Raw genomic sequence first — 24,212 nt, 5'->3', positions numbered from 1 at the left:
AAGAGAGCTCTTTCAGAGACAGCAAGGACATGATGGGTGGATTGGCCTCTTGCTTTACGGTACTGCAGATGTACTTACTGAAAGGGAGAAGCTTCTGAACCAACTGGAAAGGTGGTAACAATATTTAATTCAAACAGCACAAAGTCATTACAAGTTCAGAGATGACTATCACAGATTTCACATGAATACACTCTCCGATAAGTGTCCTCATTCCTGAAGGCCAATTCATCTGTTTGTTTTTTATTTATTCTAAATGTTCACTGAAGTTAGGCTTGAGGACAAAGACTGGCTCAGGTCAGGCAGTGTGGGGAAAGACTGTTTCAGAGCCAAGGCTTCTGACTCTCCCACGATTGAGGCCGGCCAGGCTGGCATTAAACAGCACTCACGCCAAAACCAGACTCTGGCAGCCACTTCTAATTTACTGTTGGCAGCTGGTGATACAGTGGAGTCAGAGGTGGCAGAGCGAGAGTTAAACAGAAACACAGCAAAACACAACACCAGCGGATTCCTGCTGCCAATTCTGCTCCATGGAGGGGAGATGGCTAAAATCCCCGCTGTCAGTTCAGTTATAACCATAGTGAGGGGAAACCAGCTAAACAGGAGGCAAGAGAGCAGGGCACCAAAGGTCAGGGATTAAAAATGGTGCTGAGTGGAACAGATCAGATTTCGGACACGATTTTAACGTTTTATCACCAGTCTTATTCTGTATGTCCAATAGCTCCAATACTGGAGCTGCTTTGCAGATTATTAAAACTGTGTTAGCACCACAAATTACCAATTGATATGTAAAGCTGAACATAGCTGGAAATCCACCAATGGAGCCTTGGACATGTGCTACATCACACAAAATACAAATAATTTATTAAATTTCGAGACTTAACTCAGTACATTTTGAAATGCTGAAACCAAAATCTGCCTTTTCTTCATCATTAAAAGAAAGTAACTTGGATCAGAGCTGTCCAGTGTGTGATTCCGGAGCTGGGAGGAGTTTGAGAAAAGTAGCTGAGGGGACAGAAATGATCATCATTTGACAATCACTGCCGGAGTAAGTGTGGGTATGATGCCACCCTAAGCCACCGTGGTTGCGATATCAGGTGGTGCCTGGAACTTGTGGGCCTGCCACCCATCCCTCTTCCAGCAGGATTAGCATCTTTGTCACTGGTGGACGAAAAGTGACAGGAAAATATTTTGGGGCAGAAAGGTTGCGACTGTATGGGCAGTCCCTGCTGCCCAATCTTTATACACTGGAGACGCAAAACATGGTCTTCAGTCAATTCAGGGAGAGGTTATCAGTGTGTATGCACACGGGAGGGGTTATCAGTGTGTACCCACACGGGAGGGGTTATCAGTGTGTACCCACACGGGAGGGGTTATCAGTGTGTACCCACACGGGAGGGGTTATCAGTGTGTACGCACACGGGAGGGGTTATCAGTGTTTACGCACACGGGAGGGGTTATCAGTGTGTACCCACACGGGAGGGGTTATCAGTGTGTACCCACACGGGAGGGGTTATCAGTGTGTACCCACACGGGAGGGGTTATCAGTGTGTACCCACACGGGAGGGGTTATCAGTGTGTACCCACACGGGAGGGGTTATCAGTGTGTACGCACACGGGAGGGGTTATCAGTGTGTACCCACACGGGAGGGGTTATCAGTGTGTACCCACACGGGAGGGATTACCAGTGTGTACGCACACGGGAGGGGTTACCAGTGTGTACGCACACGGGAGGGGTTATCAGTGTGTACCCACACGGGAGGGGTTACCAGTGTGTACGCACACGGGAGGAGTTGCCAGTGTGTACGCACACGGGAGGGGTTATCAGTGTGTACCCACACGGGAGGGGTTATCAGTGTGTACCCACACGGGAGGGGTTACCAGTGTGTACACACACGGGAGGGGTTACCAGTGTGTACGCACACGGGAGGGGTTATCAGTGTGTACCCACACGGGAGGGGGTATCAGTGTGTACCCACACGGGAGGGGGTATCAGTGTGTACCCACACGGGAGGGGTTATCAGTGTGTACCCACACGGGAGGGGTTATCAGTGTGTACCCACACGGGAGGGGTTATCAGTGTGTACCCACACGGGAGGGGGTATCAGTGTGTACCCACACGGGAGGGGTTATCAGTGTGTACGCACACGGGAGGGGTTATCAGTGTGTACCCACACGGGAGGGGGTATCAGTGTGTACCCACACGGGAGGGGGTATCAGTGTGTACCCACACGGGAGGGGGTATCAGTGTGTACCCACACGGGAGGGGTTATCAGCGTGTACCCACACGGGAGGGGTTACCAGTGTGTACGCACACGGGAGGGGTTATCAGTGTACCCACACGGGAGGGGTTATCAGTGTGTACCCACACGGGAGGGGTTATCAGTGTGTACCCACACGGGAGGGGTTATCAGTGTACGCACACGGGAGGGGTTATCAGTGTGTACCCACACGGGAGGGGTTATCAGTGTGTACCCACACGGGAGTGGTTATCAGTGTGTACGCACACGGAAGGGGTTATCAGTGTGTACCAACACGGGAGGGGTTATCAGTGTGTACCCACACGGGAGGGGTTATCAGTGTGTACCCACACGGGAGGGGTTATCAGTGTGTACCTACACGGGAGGGGTTATCAGTGTGTACCCACACGGGAGGGGTTGTCAGTGTGTACCCACACGGGAGGGGTTATCAGTGTGTACCCACATGGCAGGGGTTATCAGTGTGTACCCACACGGGAGGGGTGATCAGTGTGTACCCACACGGGAGGGGTTATCAGTGTGTACCCACACGGGAGGGGGTATCAGTGTGTACCCACAAGGGAGGGGTTATCAATGTGTAACCACACGGGAGGGGTTATCAGTGTACGCACACGGGAGGGGTTATCAGTGTGTACCCACACGGGAGGGGTTATCAGTGTGTACCCACACAGGAGGGATTACCGATGTACGCACATGGGAGGGGTTATCAGTGTGTACCCACACGGGAGGGGTTATCAGTGTGTACCCACACGGGAGGGGTTATCAGTGTGTACCCACACGGGAGGGGTTATCAGTGTACGCACAGGGGAGAGGTTATCAGTGTGTACGCACATGGGAGGGGTTATCAGTGTGTACCCACACGGGAGGGGTTATCAGTGTGTACCCACACAGGAGGGATTACCGATGTACGCACATGGGAGGGGTTATCAGTGTGTACCCACACGGGAGGGGTTATCAGTGTGTACCCACACGGGAGGGGTTATCAGTGTGTACCCACACGGGAGGAGTTATCAGTGTGTACCCACACGGGAGGGGTTATCAGTGTGTATGCACATGGGAGGGGTTATCAGTGTGTACGCACACGGAAGGGGTTATCAGTGTGTACCCACACAGGAGGGGTTATCAGTGTGTACCCACACGGGAGGGGTTATCAGTGTACACACACGGGAGGGGTTATCAGTGTGTACCCACACGGGAGGGGTTATCAGTGTGTACCCACACGGGAGGGGTTATCAGTGTGTACCCACACGGGAGGGGTTATCAGTGTGTACCCACACGGGAGGGGTTATCAGTGTGTACCCACACGGGAGGGGTTATCAGTGTGTACCCACAGGGGAGGGGTTATCAGTGTGTACCCACACGGGAGGGGTTATCAGTGTGTACCCACACGGGAGAGGTTATCAGTGTGTACGCACACGGGAGGGGTTATCAGTGTACGCACACGGGAGGGGTTATCAGTGTGTACCCACACGGGACGGGTTATCAGTGTGTATGCACATGGGAGGGGTTATCAGTGTGTACCCACACGGGAGGGGTTATCAGTGTGTACCCACACGGGAGGGGTTATCAGTGTGTATGCACATGGGAGGGGTTATCAGTGTGTACCCACACGGGAGGGGTTATCAGTGTGTGCCCACACGGGAGGGGTTATCAGTGTGTACCCACACGGGAGGGGTTATCAGTGTGTACCCACACGGGAGGGGTTATCAGTGTGTACCCACATGGGAGGGGTTATCAGTGTGTACCCACACGGGAGGGGTTATCAGTGTGTACCCACACGGGAGGGGTTATCAGTGTGTACCCACACGGGAGGGGTTATCAGTGTGTACCCACACGGGAGGGGTTATCAGTGTGTACCCACACGGGAGGGGTTATCAGTGTGTACCCACACAGGAGGGGTTATCAGTGTGTACCCACACGGGAGGGGTTATCAGTGTGTACCCACACGGGAGGGGTTATCAGTGTGTACCCACATGGGTTAATCCAGGACTGGCCGGTTTTTCCAGAAATGTTGCCAACCCAGGCAAGCGCCATTGACAGGGCTCTCTGTCCACAACAACACACCTGTGGAGGAAGGTGCACCATGAGCTTGAGGTTAGAGAGCATTTGTACATCCAAGATCTGAGAATTGAAATAGGAGGGGCCAGAATGATCGCTAATCTCATGGGTGGGTGGGGGTGGGGAGGGTAGGGGTGTGGTGTGTGGGTTGGGGAGGGTGTCAGGGTGAGGGTGTTGTGTGTGGGCGTGTGGGGGTGGGGATGATGGGGGTGTTGTGTGTGGGTGGGTGGGGGTGGGGAGGGTGTCAGGGTGGGGGTGTTGTGTGTGGATGTGGGGGTGTGTGGAGGGTGTCAGGATGGGGGTGTTGTGTGTGGGTGGGTGGGGGTGGGGAGGATGTCAGGCTGGGGGTGTTGTGTGTGGGTGGGCGGGGGTGGGGGTGTTGTGTGTGGGGGTGGGGAGGGTGTCAGGGTGGGGGTGTTGTGTGTGGGTGGGTGGGGGTGGGGGTGTTGTGTGTGGGTGGGTGGGGGTGGGGAGGGTAGGGGTGTGGTGTGTGGGTTGGGGAGGGTGTCAGGGTGGGGGTGTTGTGTGTGGGTGGGCGGGGGTGGGGGTGTTGTGTGTGGGTGGGTGGGGGTGTTGTGTGTGGGGGTGGGGAGGGTGTCAGAGTGGGGGTGTTGTGTGTGGGTGGGTGTGTTGTGTGTGGGTGGGTGGGGGTGGGGAGGGTAGGGGTGTGGTGTGTGGGTTGGGGAGGGTGTCAGGGTGTGGGTGTTGTGTGTGGGTGGGTGGGGGTGGGGAGGGTAGGGGTGTGGTGTGTGGGTTGGGCAGTGTGTCAGGGTGGGGGTGTTGTGTGTGGGTGTGTGGGGGTGGGGAGGGTGGGGGTGTTGTGTAGGGGTGTGTGGGGGTGTTGTGTGTGGTTGTGTGGGGGTGGGGAGGGTGTCAGGGTGGGGCTGTTGTGTGTGGGTGGGTGGGGGTGTTGTGTGTGGGTGGGTGGGGGTGGGGAGGGTGTCAGGGTGGGGGTGTTGTGTGTGGGGGTGGGCGGGGGTGGGGGTTTGTGTGTGGGTGGGTGGGGGTGTTGTGTGTGGGTGGGTGGGGGTGGGGAGGGTGTCAGGGCGGGGGTGTTGTGTGTGGGTGGGTGGGGGTGGGGAGGGTGTCAGGGTGGGGGTGTTGTGTGTGGGTGGGTGGGGGTGTTGTGTGTGGGTGGGTGGGGGTGGGTGTGTTGTGTGTGGGTGTGGGGAGGGTGTCAGGGTGGGGTTGTTGTGTGTGGGTGGGTGGGGGTGGGGGTGTTGTGTGTGGGTGGGTGGGGGTGTTGAGTGTGGGTGGGAGGGGGAGGTGTGGGTGTCAGGGTGGGGGTGTTGTGTATGGGTGTGTGGGGGTGGGGAGGGTGGGGGTGTTGTGTGTGGGTGGGCGGGGGTGGGGGTGTTGTGTGTGTGGGTGGGGGTGTTGTGTGTGAGTGTGGGGGTGGGGAGGGTGTCAGGGTGGGTGTTGTGTGTGGGTGGGTGGGGGTGTTGTGTGTGGGTGGGTGGGGGTGTTGTGTGTGGGTGGGTGGGGGTGGGGAGGGTGTCAGGGTGGGGGTGTTGTGTGTGGGTGGGTGGGGGTGGGGAGGGTGTCAGGGTGGGGGTGTTGTGTGTGGGTGGGGGTGTTGTGTGTGGGTGGGTGGGGAGGGTGTCAGGGTGGGGGTGTTGTGTGTAGGTGGGCGGGGGTGGGGGTGTTGTGTGTGTTGGTGGGGGTGTTGTGTGTGGGTGGGTGGGGGTGTGGAGGGTGTCAGGGTGGGGGTGTTGTGTGTGGGGGTGGGGAGGGTGTCAGGGTGGGGGTGTTGTGTGTGGGTGGGTGGGGGTGGGGAGGGTGTCAGGGTGGGGGTGTTGTGTGTGGGTGGGGGTGTTGTGTGTGGGTGGGTGGGGGTGGGGAGGGTGTCAGGGTGGGGTTGTTGTGTGTGGGTGGGGGTGTTGTGTGTGGGTGGGTGGGGGTGGGGAGGGTGTCAGGGTGGGGGTGTTGTGTGTGGGTGGGTGGGGGGGTGTTGTGTGTGGGTGGGGAGGGTGTCAGGGTGGGGGTGTTGTGTGTGTGTGGGTGGGGGTGTTGTGTGTGAGTGTGTGGGTGGGGAGGGTGTCAGGGTGGGGGTGTTGTGTGTGTGTGGGTGGGGGTGTTGTGTGTGAGTGTGGGGGTGGGGAGGGTGTCAGGGTGGGGGTGTTGTGTGTGGGTGGGGGTGTTGTGTGTGGGTGGGTGGGGGTGTTGTGTGTGGGTGGGGGTGTTGTGTGTGGGTGGGGGTGTTGTGTGTGGGTGGGTGGGGGTGTTGTGTGTGGGTGGGGGTGTTGTGTGTGGGTGGGGGTGTTGTGTGTGGGTGGGTGGGGGTGGGGAGGGTACAGGGGTCAGTCTTGTGGCTGCTGGAAAAAACAATGTGAATATAAAACAAATGAAAGATACAGAATGCAGCTGGAACAAGATATCAAATCCTGGAAAGGAGCTCAATCCCGACTGCCGAAGAGCTGCAGGATGAACATGAAGATGTAGATGATGTCTGTGTAGAGACAGAGGGCTCCAAACACATGTTCCTCAGGGCTGAGGGAGTAGCGTTTGTTCCCCAACAGAAGCTGTGTATCGTAAGCCAGGAACTGTGATAGGAACACAGTAAGATAAAGACCAAAATCAACATTGTAGCTGAACAGGCCCCGTTAATGAATGTCACACGCATGGTCACTAAACCCTTATTGATCACCGGTCCCTTTGTGTTTCACACAGAATAACTCTGCAACCCCACTGCCATGTCTAGTTATTCCTTAAATGCTTCCCTGGGTTTTGAAATGTAACTGCTCCAGACATTCACATGTCTAAGCAAATGTACAACTATGGGGATTAAGGAAATTAAGGACCTGTTCCTGGGAGGGTGATTTGCGAGTTTGGCAGAGTTGGGAAGGTGTATGAGCTGGGGTGGGGGGGCAGGTTTCAGGTATATGAAGGTGTGGGACTTTGAAAGGAAGGTTTTCCCAACCTTCCCGATAGTGCCTCACCCCTCGCCGCTGGAGACTGTCAGTGGGGGGTTTGGACAGGGGGGGCCGTCTCAGTGATTTATGGGAGGATTCTGGAGGATGGCATGTCTGTGGAAGGGGTTAACGCGAAGTGGGAGGAAGAGCTGAGGGCGGTGCTGGAAGAGGGATGGGGGTGTGAGGAGCTGCGGAGGGAGAATGCCCCCTCGACTTTGTGCGCAATGTTGTAGCTGATACAGCTGGAGGCTGTGTACAGGGTGCACCTCACAAAATCAAGGAACAGCCGGCTGTCCAAGGGGGTGGAGGATGTCTGTGAGCGATGTGGGAGGGGCCCCGTGAACCATCTTCATATGTTTTAGTCCTGCCCGAAGCGGGACAGGTTTTGGAGGAGGTTTTCAGTACAATCGCAGGAGTCTTGCACGTGGATGTGCAACCGGGACCCTGGAAACCATATCCGGGGTGTCGGATGGCCGGAGCTGTAGACAGGCGCGGGGCAGATGTTTTCGCCTTCGCCTCGCTGATCGCTTGAAGGCGGGTCCTGTTGCCATGGAGTCAGTCTCCTACCCTGTGCCTTGGCGTGGTGGGGGGACCTGCTGGAGGTTTTGGGCTGAGGGAGGTGATTATAACCCTGCATGTGGCTCATCCAGCAAGGGACAATTGTTCCCTCGTGCTGATTGGGCAGTGAGTTAACCAACATGAGTATAACAGGTCAGCTGATACAGGAGTGAGGATCCTGAGATGTGCAACCGGGTCCTGGAAATACTAATGCAGGGTGAACTCCCTCAGTACTGACCCTCTGACAGTGCGGCACTCCCTCAGTACTGACCCTCTGACAGTGCGGCACTCCCTCAGTACTGACCCTCTGACAGTGCAGCACTCCCTCAGTACTGACCCTCTGACAGTGCGGCACTCCCTCAGTACTGACCCTCTGACAGTGCGGCACTCCCTCAGCACTGACCCTCTGACAGTGCGGCACTCCCTCAGTACTGACCCTCTGACAGTGCGGCACTCCCTCAGTACTGACCCTCTGACAGTGCGGCACTCCCTCAGTACTGACCCTCTGACAGTGCAGCACTCCCTCAGTACTGACCCTCTGACAGTGCGGCACTCCCTCAGTACTGACCCTCTGACAGTGCGGCACTCCCTCAGCACTGACCCTCTGACAGTGCGGCACTCCCTCAGTACTGACCCTCTGACAGTGCGGCACTCCCTCAGCACTGACCCTCTGACAGTGCGGCACTCCCTCAATGCTGACCCTCTGACAGTGCAGCACTCCCTCAGTCCTGACCCTCTGACAGTGCAGCACTCCCTCAGTCCTGACCATCTGACAGTGCGGCACTCCCACAGTACTGACCCTCTGACAGTGCACCACGCCCTCAGTACTGACCCTCTGACAGTGCAGCACTGCCTCAGTACTGATCCTCTGACAGTGCGGCGCTCCCTCAGTATTGACCCTCTGACAGTGCACCACTCCCTCAGTACTGACCCTCTGACAGTGCAGCACTCCCTCAGTACTGACCCTCTGACAGTGCGGCACTCCCTCAGTACTGACCCTCTGACAGTGCAGTACTGACCCTCTGACAGTGCAGAACTCCGTCAGTGCTGACCCTCTGACAGTGCGGCACTCCCTCAATACTGACCCTCTGACAGGGCAGCACTCCCTCAGTACTGACCCTCTGACAGGGCATCACTCTCTTAGTACTGACCCTCTGACAGTGCGGCACTCCCTCAGTACTGACCCTCTGACAGTGCGGCACTCCCTCAGTACTGACAGTGCAGCACACTCTCAGTACTGACCCTCTGACAGTGCGGCACTCCCTCAGTACTGACCCACTGACAGTGCGGCACTCCCTCCGTACTGACCCTCTGACAGTGCAGCACTCCCTCAGTACTGACCCTCGGACAGTGCGGCACTCCCTCAGTACTGACCCTCTGACAGGGCAGCACTCCCGCAGTACTGACCCTCTGACAGTGCGGCACTCCCTCAGTACTGACCCTCTGACAGTGCGGCACTCCCTCAGTACTGACCCTCTGACAGGGCAGCACTCCCTCAGTACTGACCCTCCTACACTGCAGCACTCCCTCAGTACTGACCCTTTGACAGTGCGGCACCCTCAGTACTGACCCTCAGACAGTGCAGCGCTCCCTCAGTACTTACCCTCTGACCTGACAGTGCGGCACTCCCTCAGTACTGACCCTCTGACAGGGCAGCACTCCCTCAGTACTGACCCTCTGACAGTGCGGCACTCCCTCAGTACTGACCCTCTGACAGTGCGGCACTCCCTCAATGCTGACCTTCTGACAGTGAAGCACTCCCTCAGTCCTGACCCTCTGACAGTGCGGCACTCCCTCAGTACTGACCCTCTGACAGTGCACCACTCCCTCAGTACTGACCCTCTGACAGGGCAGCACTCCCTCAGTACTGACCCTCTGACAGTGCGGCGCTCCCTCAGTACTGACCCTCTGACAGTGCGGCACTCCCTCAGTGCTGACCCTCTGACAGTGCGGCACTCCCTCAGTACTGACCCTCTGACAGTGCGGCACTCCCTCAGTACTGACCCTCTGACAGTGCGGCACTCCCTCAGTTCTGACCCTCTGACAGTGTAGCACTCCCTCAGTACTGACCCTCTGACAGTGCAGCACTCCCTCAGTACTGACCCTCTGACAGTGCAGAACTCCCTCAGTACTGACCCTCTGACAGTGCAGCACTCCCTCAGTACTGACCGTCTGATAGTGCGGCACTCCCTCAGTACTGACCCTCTGATAGGGCAGCACTCCCTCTGTACTGACCCACTGACAGTGCGGCACTCCCTCAGTACTGACCCTCTGACAGGGCAGCACTCCCTCAGTACTGACTCTCTGACAGTGCGGCACTCCCTCAGTACTGACCCTCTGACAGTGCGGCACTCCCTCAGTACTGACCCTCTCACAGTGCGGCACTCCCTCAGTACTGACCCTCTGACAGTGCGGCACTCCCTCAGTACTGACCCTCTGACAGTGCAGCACTCCCTCAGTACTGACCCTCTGACAGTGCAGCACTCCCTCAGTACTGACCCTCTGACAGGACAGCACTCCCTCAGTACTGTCCCTCTGACAGGGCAGCACTCCCTCAGTACTGACCCTCTGACAGGGCAGCACTCTCTTAGTACTGACCCACTGACAGTGCGGCACTCCCTCAGTACTGACCCTCTGACAGTGCGGCACTCCCTCAGCACTGACCTTCTGACAGTGCGGCACTCCCTCAATGCTGACCCTCTGACAGTGCAGCACTCCCTCAGTCCTGACAATCTGACAGTGCGGCACTCCCTCAATGCTGACCCTCTGACAGTGCAGCACTCCCTCAGTCCTGACCACCTGACAGTGCGGCATTCCCACAGTACTGACCCACTGACAGTGCAGCACTGCCTCAGTACTGATCCTCTGACAGTGCGGCCCTCCCTCAGTCCTGACCACCTGACAGTGCGGCACGCCCTCAGTACTGACCCTCTGACAGTGCAGCACTGCCTCAGTACTGATCCTCTGACAGTGCGGCGCTCCCTCAGTACTGACCCTCTGACAGTGCGGCACTCCCTCAATGCTGACCCTCTGACAGTGCAGCACTCCCTCAGTACTGACCCTCTGACAGTGCGGCACTCCCTCAGTACTGACCCTCTGACAGTGCGGCACTCCCTCAGCACTGACCCTCTGACAGTGCGGCACTCCCTCAGTACTGACCCTCTGACAGTGCGGCACTCCCTCAGCACTGACCCTCTGACAGTGCGGCACTCCCTCAATGCTGACCCTCTGACAGTGCAGCACTCCCTCAGTCCTGACCCTCTGACAGTGCAGCACTCCCTCAGTCCTGACCATCTGACAGTGCGGCACTCCCACAGTACTGACCCTCTGACAGTGCACCACGCCCTCAGTACTGACCCTCTGACAGTGCAGCACTGCCTCAGTACTGATCCTCTGACAGTGCGGCGCTCCCTCAGTATTGACCCTCTGACAGTGCACCACTCCCTCAGTACTGACCCTCTGACAGTGCAGCACTCCCTCAGTACTGACCCTCTGACAGTGCGGCACTCCCTCAGTACTGACCCTCTGACAGTGCAGTACTGACCCTCTGACAGTGCAGAACTCCGTCAGTGCTGACCCTCTGACAGTGCGGCACTCCCTCAATACTGACCCTCTGACAGGGCAGCACTCCCTCAGTACTGACCCTCTGACAGGGCATCACTCTCTTAGTACTGACCCTCTGACAGTGCGGCACTCCCTCAGTACTGACCCTCTGACAGTGCGGCACTCCCTCAGTACTGACAGTGCAGCACACTCTCAGTACTGACCCTCTGACAGTGCGGCACTCCCTCAGTACTGACCCACTGACAGTGCGGCACTCCCTCCGTACTGACCCTCTGACAGTGCAGCACTCCCTCAGTACTGACCCTCGGACAGTGCGGCACTCCCTCAGTACTGACCCTCTGACAGGGCAGCACTCCCGCAGTACTGACCCTCTGACAGTGCGGCACTCCCTCAGTACTGACCCTCTGACAGTGCGGCACTCCCTCAGTACTGACCCTCTGACAGGGCAGCACTCCCTCAGTACTGACCCTCCTACACTGCAGCACTCCCTCAGTACTGACCCTTTGACAGTGCGGCACCCTCAGTACTGACCCTCAGACAGTGCAGCGCTCCCTCAGTACTTACCCTCTGACCTGACAGTGCGGCACTCCCTCAGTACTGACCCTCTGACAGGGCAGCACTCCCTCAGTACTGACCCTCTGACAGTGCGGCACTCCCTCAGTACTGACCCTCTGACAGTGCGGCACTCCCTCAATGCTGACCTTCTGACAGTGAAGCACTCCCTCAGTCCTGACCCTCTGACAGTGCGGCACTCCCTCAGTACTGACCCTCTGACAGTGCACCACTCCCTCAGTACTGACCCTCTGACAGGGCAGCACTCCCTCAGTACTGACCCTCTGACAGTGCGGCGCTCCCTCAGTACTGACCCTCTGACAGTGCGGCACTCCCTCAGTGCTGACCCTCTGACAGTGCGGCACTCCCTCAGTACTGACCCTCTGACAGTGCGGCACTCCCTCAGTACTGACCCTCTGACAGTGCGGCACTCCCTCAGTTCTGACCCTCTGACAGTGCAGAACTCCCTCAGTACTGACCCTCTGACAGTGCAGCACTCCCTCAGTACTGACCGTCTGATAGTGCGGCACTCCCTCAGTACTGACCCTCTGATAGGGCAGCACTCCCTCTGTACTGACCCACTGACAGTGCGGCACTCCCTCAGTACTGACCCTCTGACAGGGCAGCACTCCCTCAGTACTGACTCTCTGACAGTGCGGCACTCCCTCAGTACTGACCCTCTGACAGTGCGGCACTCCCTCAGTACTGACCCTCTCACAGTGCGGCACTCCCTCAGTACTGACCCTCTGACAGTGCGGCACTCCCTCAGTACTGACCCTCTGACAGTGCAGCACTCCCTCAGTACTGACCCTCTGACAGTGCAGCACTCCCTCAGTACTGACCCTCTGACAGGACAGCACTCCCTCAGTACTGTCCCTCTGACAGGGCAGCACTCCCTCAGTACTGACCCTCTGACAGGGCAGCACTCTCTTAGTACTGACCCACTGACAGTGCGGCACTCCCTCAGTACTGACCCTCTGACAGTGCGGCACTCCCTCAGCACTGACCCTCTGACAGTGCGGCACTCCCTCAATGCTGACCCTCTGACAGTGCAGCACTCCCTCAGTCCTGACAATCTGACAGTGCGGCACTCCCTCAATGCTGACCCTCTGACAGTGCAGCACTCCCTCAGTCCTGACCACCTGACAGTGCGGCATTCCCACAGTACTGACCCACTGACAGTGCAGCACTGCCTCAGTACTGATCCTCTGACAGTGCGGCCCTCCCTCAGTCCTGACCACCTGACAGTGCGGCACGCCCTCAGTACTGACCCTCTGACAGTGCAGCACTGCCTCAGTACTGATCCTCTGACAGTGCGGCGCTCCCTCAGTACTGACCCTCTGACAGTGCGGCACTCCCTCAATGCTGACCCTCTGACAGTGCAGCACTCCCTCAGTCCTGACCATCTGACAGTGCGGCATTCCCACAGTACTGACCCTCTGACAGTGCACCACGCCCTCAGTACTGACCCTCTGACAGTGCAGCACTGCCTCAGTACTGATCCTCTGACAGTGCGGCGCTCCCTCAGTACTGACCCTCTGACAGTGCGGCACTCCCTCAGTACTGACCCTCTGACAGTGCGGCACTCCCTCAGTACTGACCCTCTGACAGTGCAGCACTCCCTCAGTACTGACCCTCTGACAGTGCGGCACTCCCTCAGTACTGACCCTCTGACAGTGCAACACTCCCTCAGTACTGACCCTCTGACAGGGCAGCACTCCCTCAGTACTGACCCTCTGACAGGGCAGCACTCTCTTAGTACTGACCCTCTGACAGTGCGGCACTCCCTCAGTACTGACCCTCTGACAGTGCAGAACTCCCTCAGTGCTGACCCTCTGACAGTGCGGCACTCCCTCAGTACTGACCCTCTGACAGGGCAGCACTCCCTCAGTACTGACCCTCTGACAGGGCAGCACTCTCTTAGTACTGACCCTCTGACAGTGCGGCACTCCCTCAGTACTGACCCTCTGACAGTGCGGCACTCCCTCAGTACAGACAGTGCAGCACACTCTCAGTACTGACCCTCTGACAGTGCGGCACTCCCTCAGTACTGACCCACTGACAGTGCGGCACTCCCTCCGTACTGACCCTCTGACAGTGCAGCACTCCCTCAGTACTGACCCTCGGACAGTGCGGCACTCCCTCAGTACTGACCCTCTGACAGGGCAGCACTCCCTCAGTACTGACCCTCTGACAGGGCGGCACTCCCTCAGTACTGACCCTCTGACAGTGCGGCACTCCCTCAGTACTGACCCTCTGACAGGGCAGCATTCCCTCAGTACTGACCCTCCTACACTGCAGCACTCCCTCAGTACTGACCCTTTGACAGTGCGGCACCCTCAGTACTGACCCTCAGACAGTGCAGCGCTCCCTCAGTACTTACCCTCTGACCTGACAGTGCGGCACTCCCTCAGTACTGACCCTCTGACAGGGCAGCACTCCCTCAGTACTGACCCTCTGACAGTGCGGCACTCCCTCAGTACTGACCCTCTCACAGTGCGGCACTCCCTCAGTACTGACCCTCTGACAGTGCGGCACTCCCTCAGTACTGACCCTCTGACAGTGCAGCACTCCCTCAGTACTGACCCTCTGACAGTGCAGCACTCCCTCAGTACTGACCCTCTGACAGGACAGCACTCCCTCAGTACTGTCCCTCTGACAGGGCAGCACTCCCTCAGTACTGACCCTCTGACAGGGCAGCACTCTCTTAGTACTGACCCACTGACAGTGCGGCACTCCCTCAGTACTGACCCTCTGACAGTGCGGCACTCCCTCAGTACTGACCCTCTGACAGTGCGGCACTCCCTCAGTACTGACCCTCTGACAGGGCAGCACTCCCTCAGTACTGACCCTCTGACAGGGCAGCACTCTCTTAGTACTGACCCTCTGACAGTGCGGCACTCCCTCAGTACTGACCCTCTGACAGTGCGGCACTCCCTCAGTACTGACAGTGCAGCACACTCTCAGTACTGACCCTCTGACAGTGCGGCACTCCCTCAGTACTGACCCACTGACAGTGCGGCACTCCCTCAGTACTGACCCTCTGACAGTGCAGCACTCCCTCAGTACTGACCCTCTGACAGTGCGGCACTCCCTCAGTACTGACCCTCTGACAGTGCAACACTCCCTCAGTACTGACCCTCTGACAGGGCAGCACTCCCTCAGTACTGACCCTCTGACAGGGCAGCACTCTCTTAGTACTGACCCTCTGACAGTGCGGCACTCCCTCAGTACTGACCCTCTGACAGTGCAGAACTCCCTCAGTGCTGACCCTCTGACAGTGCGGCACTCCCTCAGTACTGACCCTCTGACAGGGCAGCACTCCCTCAGTACTGACCCTCTGACAGGGCAGCACTCTCTTAGTACTGACCCTCTGACAGTGCGGCACTCCCTCAGTACTGACCCTCTGACAGTGCGGCACTCCCTCAGTACAGACAGTGCAGCACACTCTCAGTACTGACCCTCTGACAGTGCGGCACTCCCTCAGTACTGACCCACTGACAGTGCGGCACTCCCTCCGTACTGACCCTCTGACAGTGCAGCACTCCCTCAGTACTGACCCTCGGACAGTGCGGCACTCCCTCAGTACTGACCCTCTGACAGGGCAGCACTCCCTCAGTACTGACCCTCTGACAGGGCGGCACTCCCTCAGTACTGACCCTCTGACAGTGCGGCACTCCCTCAGTACTGACCCTCTGACAGGGCAGCATTCCCTCAGTACTGACCCTCCTACACTGCAGCACTCCCTCAGTACTGACCCTTTGACAGTGCGGCACCCTCAGTACTGACCCTCAGACAGTGCAGCGCTCCCTCAGTACTTACCCTCTGACCTGACAGTGCGGCACTCCCTCAGTACTGACCCTCTGACAGGGCAGCACTCCCTCAGTACTGACCCTCTGACAGTGCGGCACTCCCTCAGTACTGACCCTCTCACAGTGCGGCACTCCCTCAGTACTGACCCTCTGACAGTGCGGCACTCCCTCAGTACTGACCCTCTGACAGTGCAGCACTCCCTCAGTACTGACCCTCTGACAGTGCAGCACTCCCTCAGTACTGACCCTCTGACAGGACAGCACTCCCTCAGTACTGTCCCTCTGACAGGGCAGCACTCCCTCAGTACTGACCCTCTGACAGGGCAGCACTCTCTTAGTACTGACCCACTGACAGTGCGGCACTCCCTCAGTACTGACCCTCTGACAGTGCGGCACTCCCTCAGTACTGACCCTCTGACAGTGCGGCACTCCCTCAGTACTGACCCTCTGACAGGGCAGCACTCCCTCAGTACTGACCCTCTGACAGGGCAGCACTCTCTTAGTACTGACCCTCTGACAGTGCGGCACTCCCTCAGTACTGACCCTCTGACAGTGCGGCACTCCCTCAGTACTGACAGTGCAGCACACTCTCAGTACTGACCCTCTGACAGTGCGGCACTCCCTCCGTACTGACCCTCTGACAGTGCAGCACTCCCTCAGTACTGACCCTCTGACAGGGCAGCACTCCCTCAGTACTGACCCTCTGACAGTGCGGCACTCCCTCAGTACTGGCCCTCTGACAGTGCGGCACTCCCTCAATGCTGACCCTCTGACAGTGAAGCACTCCCTCAGTCCTGACCCTCTGACAGTGCGGCACTCCCTCAGTACTGACCCTCTGACAGTGCACCACTCCCTCAATACTGACCCTCTGACAGTGCACCACTGCCTCAGTACTGACCCTCTGACAGTGCGGCGCTCCCTCAGTACTGACCCTCTGACAGTGCGGCACTCCCTCAGTACTGACCCTCTGACAGTGCGGCACTCCCTCAGTACTGACCTTCTGACAGTGCAGCGCTCCCTCAGTACTGACCCTCTGACAGTGCGGCACTCCCTCAGTGCTGACCCTCTGACAGTGCGGCACTCCCTCAGTACTGACCCTCTGACAGTGCGGCACTCCCTCAGTACTGACCCTCTGACAGTGCGGCACTCCCTCAGTACTGACCCTCTGACAGTGCGGCACTCCCTCAGTACTGACCCTCTGACAGTGCGGCACTCCCTCAGTACTGACCCTCTGACAGTGCGGCACTCCCTCAGTACTGACCCTCTGACAGTGCGGCACTCCCTCAGTACTGACTCTCTGATAGGGCAGCACTCCCTCTGCACTGACCCTCTGACAGTGCGGCACTCCCTCAGTACTGACCCTCTGACAGGGCAGCACTCCCTCAGTACTGACTCTCTGACAGTGCGGCACTCCCTCAGTACTGACCCTCTGACAGTGCGGCACTCCCTCAGTACTGACCCTCTGACACGGCAGCTCTCCCTCAGTACTGACCCTCTGACAGTGCGGCACTCCCTCAGTACTGAGCCTCTGACAGTGCGGCACTCCCTCAGTACTGACCCTCTGACAGGGCAGCACTCCTTCAGTACTGACCCTCTGACAGTGCTGCACTCCCTCAGTACTGACCCTCTGACAGTGAAGCACTCCCTCAGTACTGACCCTTGGACAGTGCGGCACTCCCTCAGTACTGACCCTCTGACAGTGCAGCACTCCCTCAGTACTGACCCTCTGACAGTGCGGCACTCCCTCAGTACTGACGCTCTGATAGGGCAGCACTCCCTCTGTACTGACCCTCTGACAGTGCGGCACTCCCTCAGTACTGACCCTCTGACAGGGCAGCACTCCCTCAGTACTGACCCTCTGACAGTGCAGCACTCCCTCAGTACTGACCCTCTGACAGTGCGGCACTCCCTCAGTACTGACCCTCTGACAGGGCAGCACTCCTTCAGTACTGACCCTCTGACAGTGCTGCACTCCCTCAGTACTGACCCTCTGACAGTGAAGCACTCCCTCAGTACTGACCCTTGGACAGTGCGGCACTCCCTCAGTACTGACCCTCTGACAGGGCAGCACTCCCTCAGTACTGACTCTCTGACAGTGCGGCACTCCCTCAGTACTGACCCTCTGACAGGGCAGCACTCCCTCAGTAATGACCCTCTGACAGTGCGGCCCTCCCCCTGTACTGACCCTCTGACAGGGCAGCACTCCCTCAGTAATGACCCTCTGACAGTGCGGCACTCCCTCAGTGCTTTCTCAGTAACAGTGCAGCACTCCCGGAGTACTGACCTTCTGATAGGGCAGCACTCCCTCAGTGCTGACCCTCTCACAGTGCAGCACTCCCTCAGTGCTGACCCTCTGACAGTGTTGCACTCCCTCAGAACTGACCTTCTGACAGTGCGATACTCCCTCAGTAATGACCCTCCTACTGTGCGGCACTCCCTCAGTACTGACTCTCTGACAGGGCAGCACTCCCTCAGTACTGACCCTCTGACAGGGCAGCACTCTCTTAGTACTGACCCTCAGACAGTGCGGCACTCCCTCAGTACTGACCCTCTGACAGTGCGGCACTCCCTCAGTACTTTCCCAGTAACAGTGCAGCACTCCCTCAGTAATGACCCTCTAACAGTACAGCACTCCCCGAGTACTGACCTTCTGACAGTGCAGCTCTCCCTCAGTACTGACCCTCAGACAGTGCAGCGCTCCCTCAGTACTTACCCTCTGACTGTACGGCACTCCCTCAGTACTGACCCTCTGACAGGGCAGCACTCCCTCAGTACTGACCCTCTGACAGTGCGGCACTCCCTCAGTACTGACCCTCTGAGAGTGCGGCACTCCCTCAGTACTGACCCTCTGACAGTGCGGCACTCCCTCAGTACTGACTCTCTGACAGGGCAGCACTCCCTCAGTACTGACCCTCTGACAGTGCGGCACTCCCTCAGTGCTGACCCTCTGACAGAGCCGCTCTCCCCTCAGTATTGACCCTTTGACAGTGCAGCACTACCACAGTACTGACCCTCTGACAGTGCAGCGCTGCCTCAGTACTGACCCTCTGACAGTGCGGCACTCCCTCAGTACTGACCCTCTGACAGTGCGGCACTCCCTCAGTACTGACCCTCTGACAGGGCAGCACTCCCTCAGTACTGACCCTCTGACAGTGCTGCACTCCCTCAGTACTTTCCCAGTAACAGTGCAGCACTCCCTCAGTAATGACCCTCTAACAGTACAGCACTCCCTGAGTACTGACCCTCTGACAGTGCAGCTCTCCCTCAGTACTGACCCTCTGACAGTGCGGCATTCCCTCAGTGCTGACCCTCTGACAGAGCCGCTCTCCCCTCAGTATTGACCCTTTGACAGTGCAGCGCTACCTCAGTACTGACCCTCTGACAGTGCAGCGCTCCCTCAGTACTGACCCTCTGACAGTGCGGCACTCCCTCAGTACTGACCCTCTTGACAGTGCGGCACCCTCAGTACTGACCCTCAGACAGTGCAGCGCTCCCTCAGTACTTACCCTCTGACCTGACAGTGCGGCACTCCCTCAGTACTGACCCTCTGACAGGGCAGCACTCCCTCAGTACTGACCCTCTGACAGTGCGGCACTCCCTCAGTACTGACCCTCTGACAGTGCGGCACTCCCTCAATGCTGACCTTCTGACAGTGAAGCACTCCCTCAGTCCTGACCCTCTGACAGTGCGGCACTCCCTCAGTACTGACCCTCTGACAGTGCACCACTCCCTCAGTACTGACCCTCTGACAGGGCAGCACTCCCTCAGTACTGACCCTCTGACAGTGCGGCGCTCCCTCAGTACTGACCCTCTGACAGTGCGGCACTCCCTCAGTGCTGACCCTCTGACAGTGCGGCACTCCCTCAGTACTGACCCTCTGACAGTGCGGCACTCCCTCAGTACTGACCCTCTGACAGTGCGGCACTCCCTCAGTTCTGACCCTCTGACAGTGCAGAACTCCCTCAGTACTGACCCTCTGACAGTGCAGCACTCCCTCAGTACTGACCGTCTGATAGTGCGGCACTCCCTCAGTACTGACCCTCTGATAGGGCAGCACTCCCTCTGTACTGACCCACTGACAGTGCGGCACTCCCTCAGTACTGACCCTCTGACAGGGCAGCACTCCCTCAGTACTGACTCTCTGACAGTGCGGCACTCCCTCAGTACTGACCCTCTGACAGTGCGGCACTCCCTCAGTACTGACCCTCTCACAGTGCGGCACTCCCTCAGTACTGACCCTCTGACAGTGCGGCACTCCCTCAGTACTGACCCTCTGACAGTGCAGCACTCCCTCAGTACTGACCCTCTGACAGTGCAGCACTCCCTCAGTACTGACCCTCTGACAGGACAGCACTCCCTCAGTACTGTCCCTCTGACAGGGCAGCACTCCCTCAGTACTGACCCTCTGACAGGGCAGCACTCTCTTAGTACTGACCCACTGACAGTGCGGCACTCCCTCAGTACTGACCCTCTGACAGTGCGGCACTCCCTCAGCACTGACCCTCTGACAGTGCGGCACTCCCTCAATGCTGACCCTCTGACAGTGCAGCACTCCCTCAGTCCTGACAATCTGACAGTGCGGCACTCCCTCAATGCTGACCCTCTGACAGTGCAGCACTCCCTCAGTCCTGACCACCTGACAGTGCGGCATTCCCACAGTACTGACCCACTGACAGTGCAGCACTGCCTCAGTACTGATCCTCTGACAGTGCGGCCCTCCCTCAGTCCTGACCACCTGACAGTGCGGCACGCCCTCAGTACTGACCCTCTGACAGTGCAGCACTGCCTCAGTACTGATCCTCTGACAGTGCGGCGCTCCCTCAGTACTGACCCTCTGACAGTGCGGCACTCCCTCAATGCTGACCCTCTGACAGTGCAGCACTCCCTCAGTCCTGACCATCTGACAGTGCGGCATTCCCACAGTACTGACCCTCTGACAGTGCACCACGCCCTCAGTACTGACCCTCTGACAGTGCAGCACTGCCTCAGTACTGATCCTCTGACAGTGCGGCGCTCCCTCAGTACTGACCCTCTGACAGTGCGGCACTCCCTCAGTACTGACCCTCTGACAGTGCGGCACTCCCTCAGTACTGACCCTCTGACAGTGCAGCACTCCCTCAGTACTGACCCTCTGACAGTGCGGCACTCCCTCAGTACTGACCCTCTGACAGTGCAACACTCCCTCAGTACTGACCCTCTGACAGGGCAGCACTCCCTCAGTACTGACCCTCTGACAGGGCAGCACTCTCTTAGTACTGACCCTCTGACAGTGCGGCACTCCCTCAGTACTGACCCTCTGACAGTGCAGAACTCCCTCAGTGCTGACCCTCTGACAGTGCGGCACTCCCTCAGTACTGACCCTCTGACAGGGCAGCACTCCCTCAGTACTGACCCTCTGACAGGGCAGCACTCTCTTAGTACTGACCCTCTGACAGTGCGGCACTCCCTCAGTACTGACCCTCTGACAGTGCGGCACTCCCTCAGTACAGACAGTGCAGCACACTCTCAGTACTGACCCTCTGACAGTGCGGCACTCCCTCAGTACTGACCCACTGACAGTGCGGCACTCCCTCCGTACTGACCCTCTGACAGTGCAGCACTCCCTCAGTACTGACCCTCGGACAGTGCGGCACTCCCTCAGTACTGACCCTCTGACAGGGCAGCACTCCCTCAGTACTGACCCTCTGACAGGGCGGCACTCCCTCAGTACTGACCCTCTGACAGTGCGGCACTCCCTCAGTACTGACCCTCTGACAGGGCAGCATTCCCTCAGTACTGACCCTCCTACACTGCAGCACTCCCTCAGTACTGACCCTTTGACAGTGCGGCACCCTCAGTACTGACCCTCAGACAGTGCAGCGCTCCCTCAGTACTTACCCTCTGACCTGACAGTGCGGCACTCCCTCAGTACTGACCCTCTGACAGGGCAGCACTCCCTCAGTACTGACCCTCTGACAGTGCGGCACTCCCTCAGTACTGACCCTCTCACAGTGCGGCACTCCCTCAGTACTGACCCTCTGACAGTGCGGCACTCCCTCAGTACTGACCCTCTGACAGTGCAGCACTCCCTCAGTACTGACCCTCTGACAGTGCAGCACTCCCTCAGTACTGACCCTCTGACAGGACAGCACTCCCTCAGTACTGTCCCTCTGACAGGGCAGCACTCCCTCAGTACTGACCCTCTGACAGGGCAGCACTCTCTTAGTACTGACCCACTGACAGTGCGGCACTCCCTCAGTACTGACCCTCTGACAGTGCGGCACTCCCTCAGTACTGACCCTCTGACAGTGCGGCACTCCCTCAGTACTGACCCTCTGACAGGGCAGCACTCCCTCAGTACTGACCCTCTGACAGGGCAGCACTCTCTTAGTACTGACCCTCTGACAGTGCGGCACTCCCTCAGTACTGACCCTCTGACAGTGCGGCACTCCCTCAGTACTGACAGTGCAGCACACTCTCAGTACTGACCCTCTGACAGTGCGGCACTCCCTCAGTACTGACCCACTGACAGTGCGGCACTCCCTCAGTACTGACCCTCTGACAGTGCAGCACTCCCTCAGTACTGACCCTCTGACAGTGCGGCACTCCCTCAGTACTGACCCTCTGACAGTGCAACACTCCCTCAGTACTGACCCTCTGACAGGGCAGCACTCCCTCAGTACTGACCCTCTGACAGGGCAGCACTCTCTTAGTACTGACCCTCTGACAGTGCGGCACTCCCTCAGTACTGACCCTCTGACAGTGCAGAACTCCCTCAGTGCTGACCCTCTGACAGTGCGGCACTCCCTCAGTACTGACCCTCTGACAGGGCAGCACTCCCTCAGTACTGACCCTCTGACAGGGCAGCACTCTCTTAGTACTGACCCTCTGACAGTGCGGCACTCCCTCAGTACTGACCCTCTGACAGTGCGGCACTCCCTCAGTACAGACAGTGCAGCACACTCTCAGTACTGACCCTCTGACAGTGCGGCACTCCCTCAGTACTGACCCACTGACAGTGCGGCACTCCCTCCGTACTGACCCTCTGACAGTGCAGCACTCCCTCAGTACTGACCCTCGGACAGTGCGGCACTCCCTCAGTACTGACCCTCTGACAGGGCAGCACTCCCTCAGTACTGACCCTCTGACAGGGCGGCACTCCCTCAGTACTGACCCTCTGACAGTGCGGCACTCCCTCAGTACTGACCCTCTGACAGGGCAGCATTCCCTCAGTACTGACCCTCCTACACTGCAGCACTCCCTCAGTACTGACCCTTTGACAGTGCGGCACCCTCAGTACTGACCCTCAGACAGTGCAGCGCTCCCTCAGTACTTACCCTCTGACCTGACAGTGCGGCACTCCCTCAGTACTGACCCTCTGACAGGGCAGCACTCCCTCAGTACTGACCCTCTGACAGTGCGGCACTCCCTCAGTACTGACCCTCTCACAGTGCGGCACTCCCTCAGTACTGACCCTCTGACAGTGCGGCACTCCCTCAGTACTGACCCTCTGACAGTGCAGCACTCCCTCAGTACTGACCCTCTGACAGTGCAGCACTCCCTCAGTACTGACCCTCTGACAGGACAGCACTCCCTCAGTACTGTCCCTCTGACAGGGCAGCACTCCCTCAGTACTGACCCTCTGACAGGGCAGCACTCTCTTAGTACTGACCCACTGACAGTGCGGCACTCCCTCAGTACTGACCCTCTGACAGTGCGGCACTCCCTCAGTACTGACCCTCTGACAGTGCGGCACTCCCTCAGTACTGACCCTCTGACAGGGCAGCACTCCCTCAGTACTGACCCTCTGACAGGGCAGCACTCTCTTAGTACTGACCCTCTGACAGTGCGGCACTCCCTCAGTACTGACCCTCTGACAGTGCGGCACTCCCTCAGTACTGACAGTGCAGCACACTCTCAGTACTGACCCTCTGACAGTGCGGCACTCCCTCAGTACTGAGCCACTGACAGTGCGGCACTCCCTCCGTACTGACCCTCTGACAGTGCAGCACTCCCTCAGTACTGACCCTCTGACAGGGCAGCACTCCCTCAGTACTGACCCTCTGACAGTGCGGCACTCCCTCAGTACTGGCCCTCTGACAGTGCGGCACTCCCTCAATGCTGACCCTCTGACAGTGAAGCACTCCCTCAGTCCTGACCCTCTGACAGTGCGGCACTCCCTCAGTACTGACCCTCTGACAGTGCACCACTCCCTCAATACTGACCCTCTGACAGTGCACCACTGCCTCAGTACTGACCCTCTGACAGTGCGGCGCTCCCTCAGTACTGACCCTCTGACAGTGCGGCACTCCCTCAGTACTGACCCTCTGACAGTGCGGCACTCCCTCAGTACTGACCTTCTGACAGTGCAGCGCTCCCTCAGTACTGACCCTCTGACAGTGCGGCACTCCCTCAGTGCTGACCCTCTGACAGTGCGGCACTCCCTCAGTACTGACCCTCTGACAGTGCGGCACTCCCTCAGTACTGACCCTCTGACAGTGCGGCACTCCCTCAGTACTGAC

At 58.3% G+C, this 24,212-nt stretch overlaps 1 protein-coding gene across 1 annotated transcript in view; it reads right to left on the bottom strand.

Moving 5' to 3' along the window:
* Nucleotides 1-6,603: 6,603 nt before the first annotated feature.
* faim2a (Fas apoptotic inhibitory molecule 2a) overlaps nucleotides 6,604-24,212 on the bottom strand; it is a 255,935-nt gene continuing 238,326 nt past the window's right edge. The window contains exon 11 of the mRNA XM_072468645.1: nucleotides 6,604-6,856. Coding sequence (XP_072324746.1) covers nucleotides 6,710-6,856 — 147 coding nt within the window. The 3' untranslated portion in view covers nucleotides 6,604-6,709. The remainder of the gene's footprint in view (nucleotides 6,857-24,212) is intronic.

Source organism: Scyliorhinus torazame, chromosome 11, assembly GCF_047496885.1.
Source record: "Scyliorhinus torazame isolate Kashiwa2021f chromosome 11, sScyTor2.1, whole genome shotgun sequence".
Classification (NCBI taxonomy): Eukaryota; Metazoa; Chordata; class Chondrichthyes; order Carcharhiniformes; family Scyliorhinidae; genus Scyliorhinus; species Scyliorhinus torazame.
This window is presented reverse-complemented; position numbering and strand designations above follow the sequence as displayed.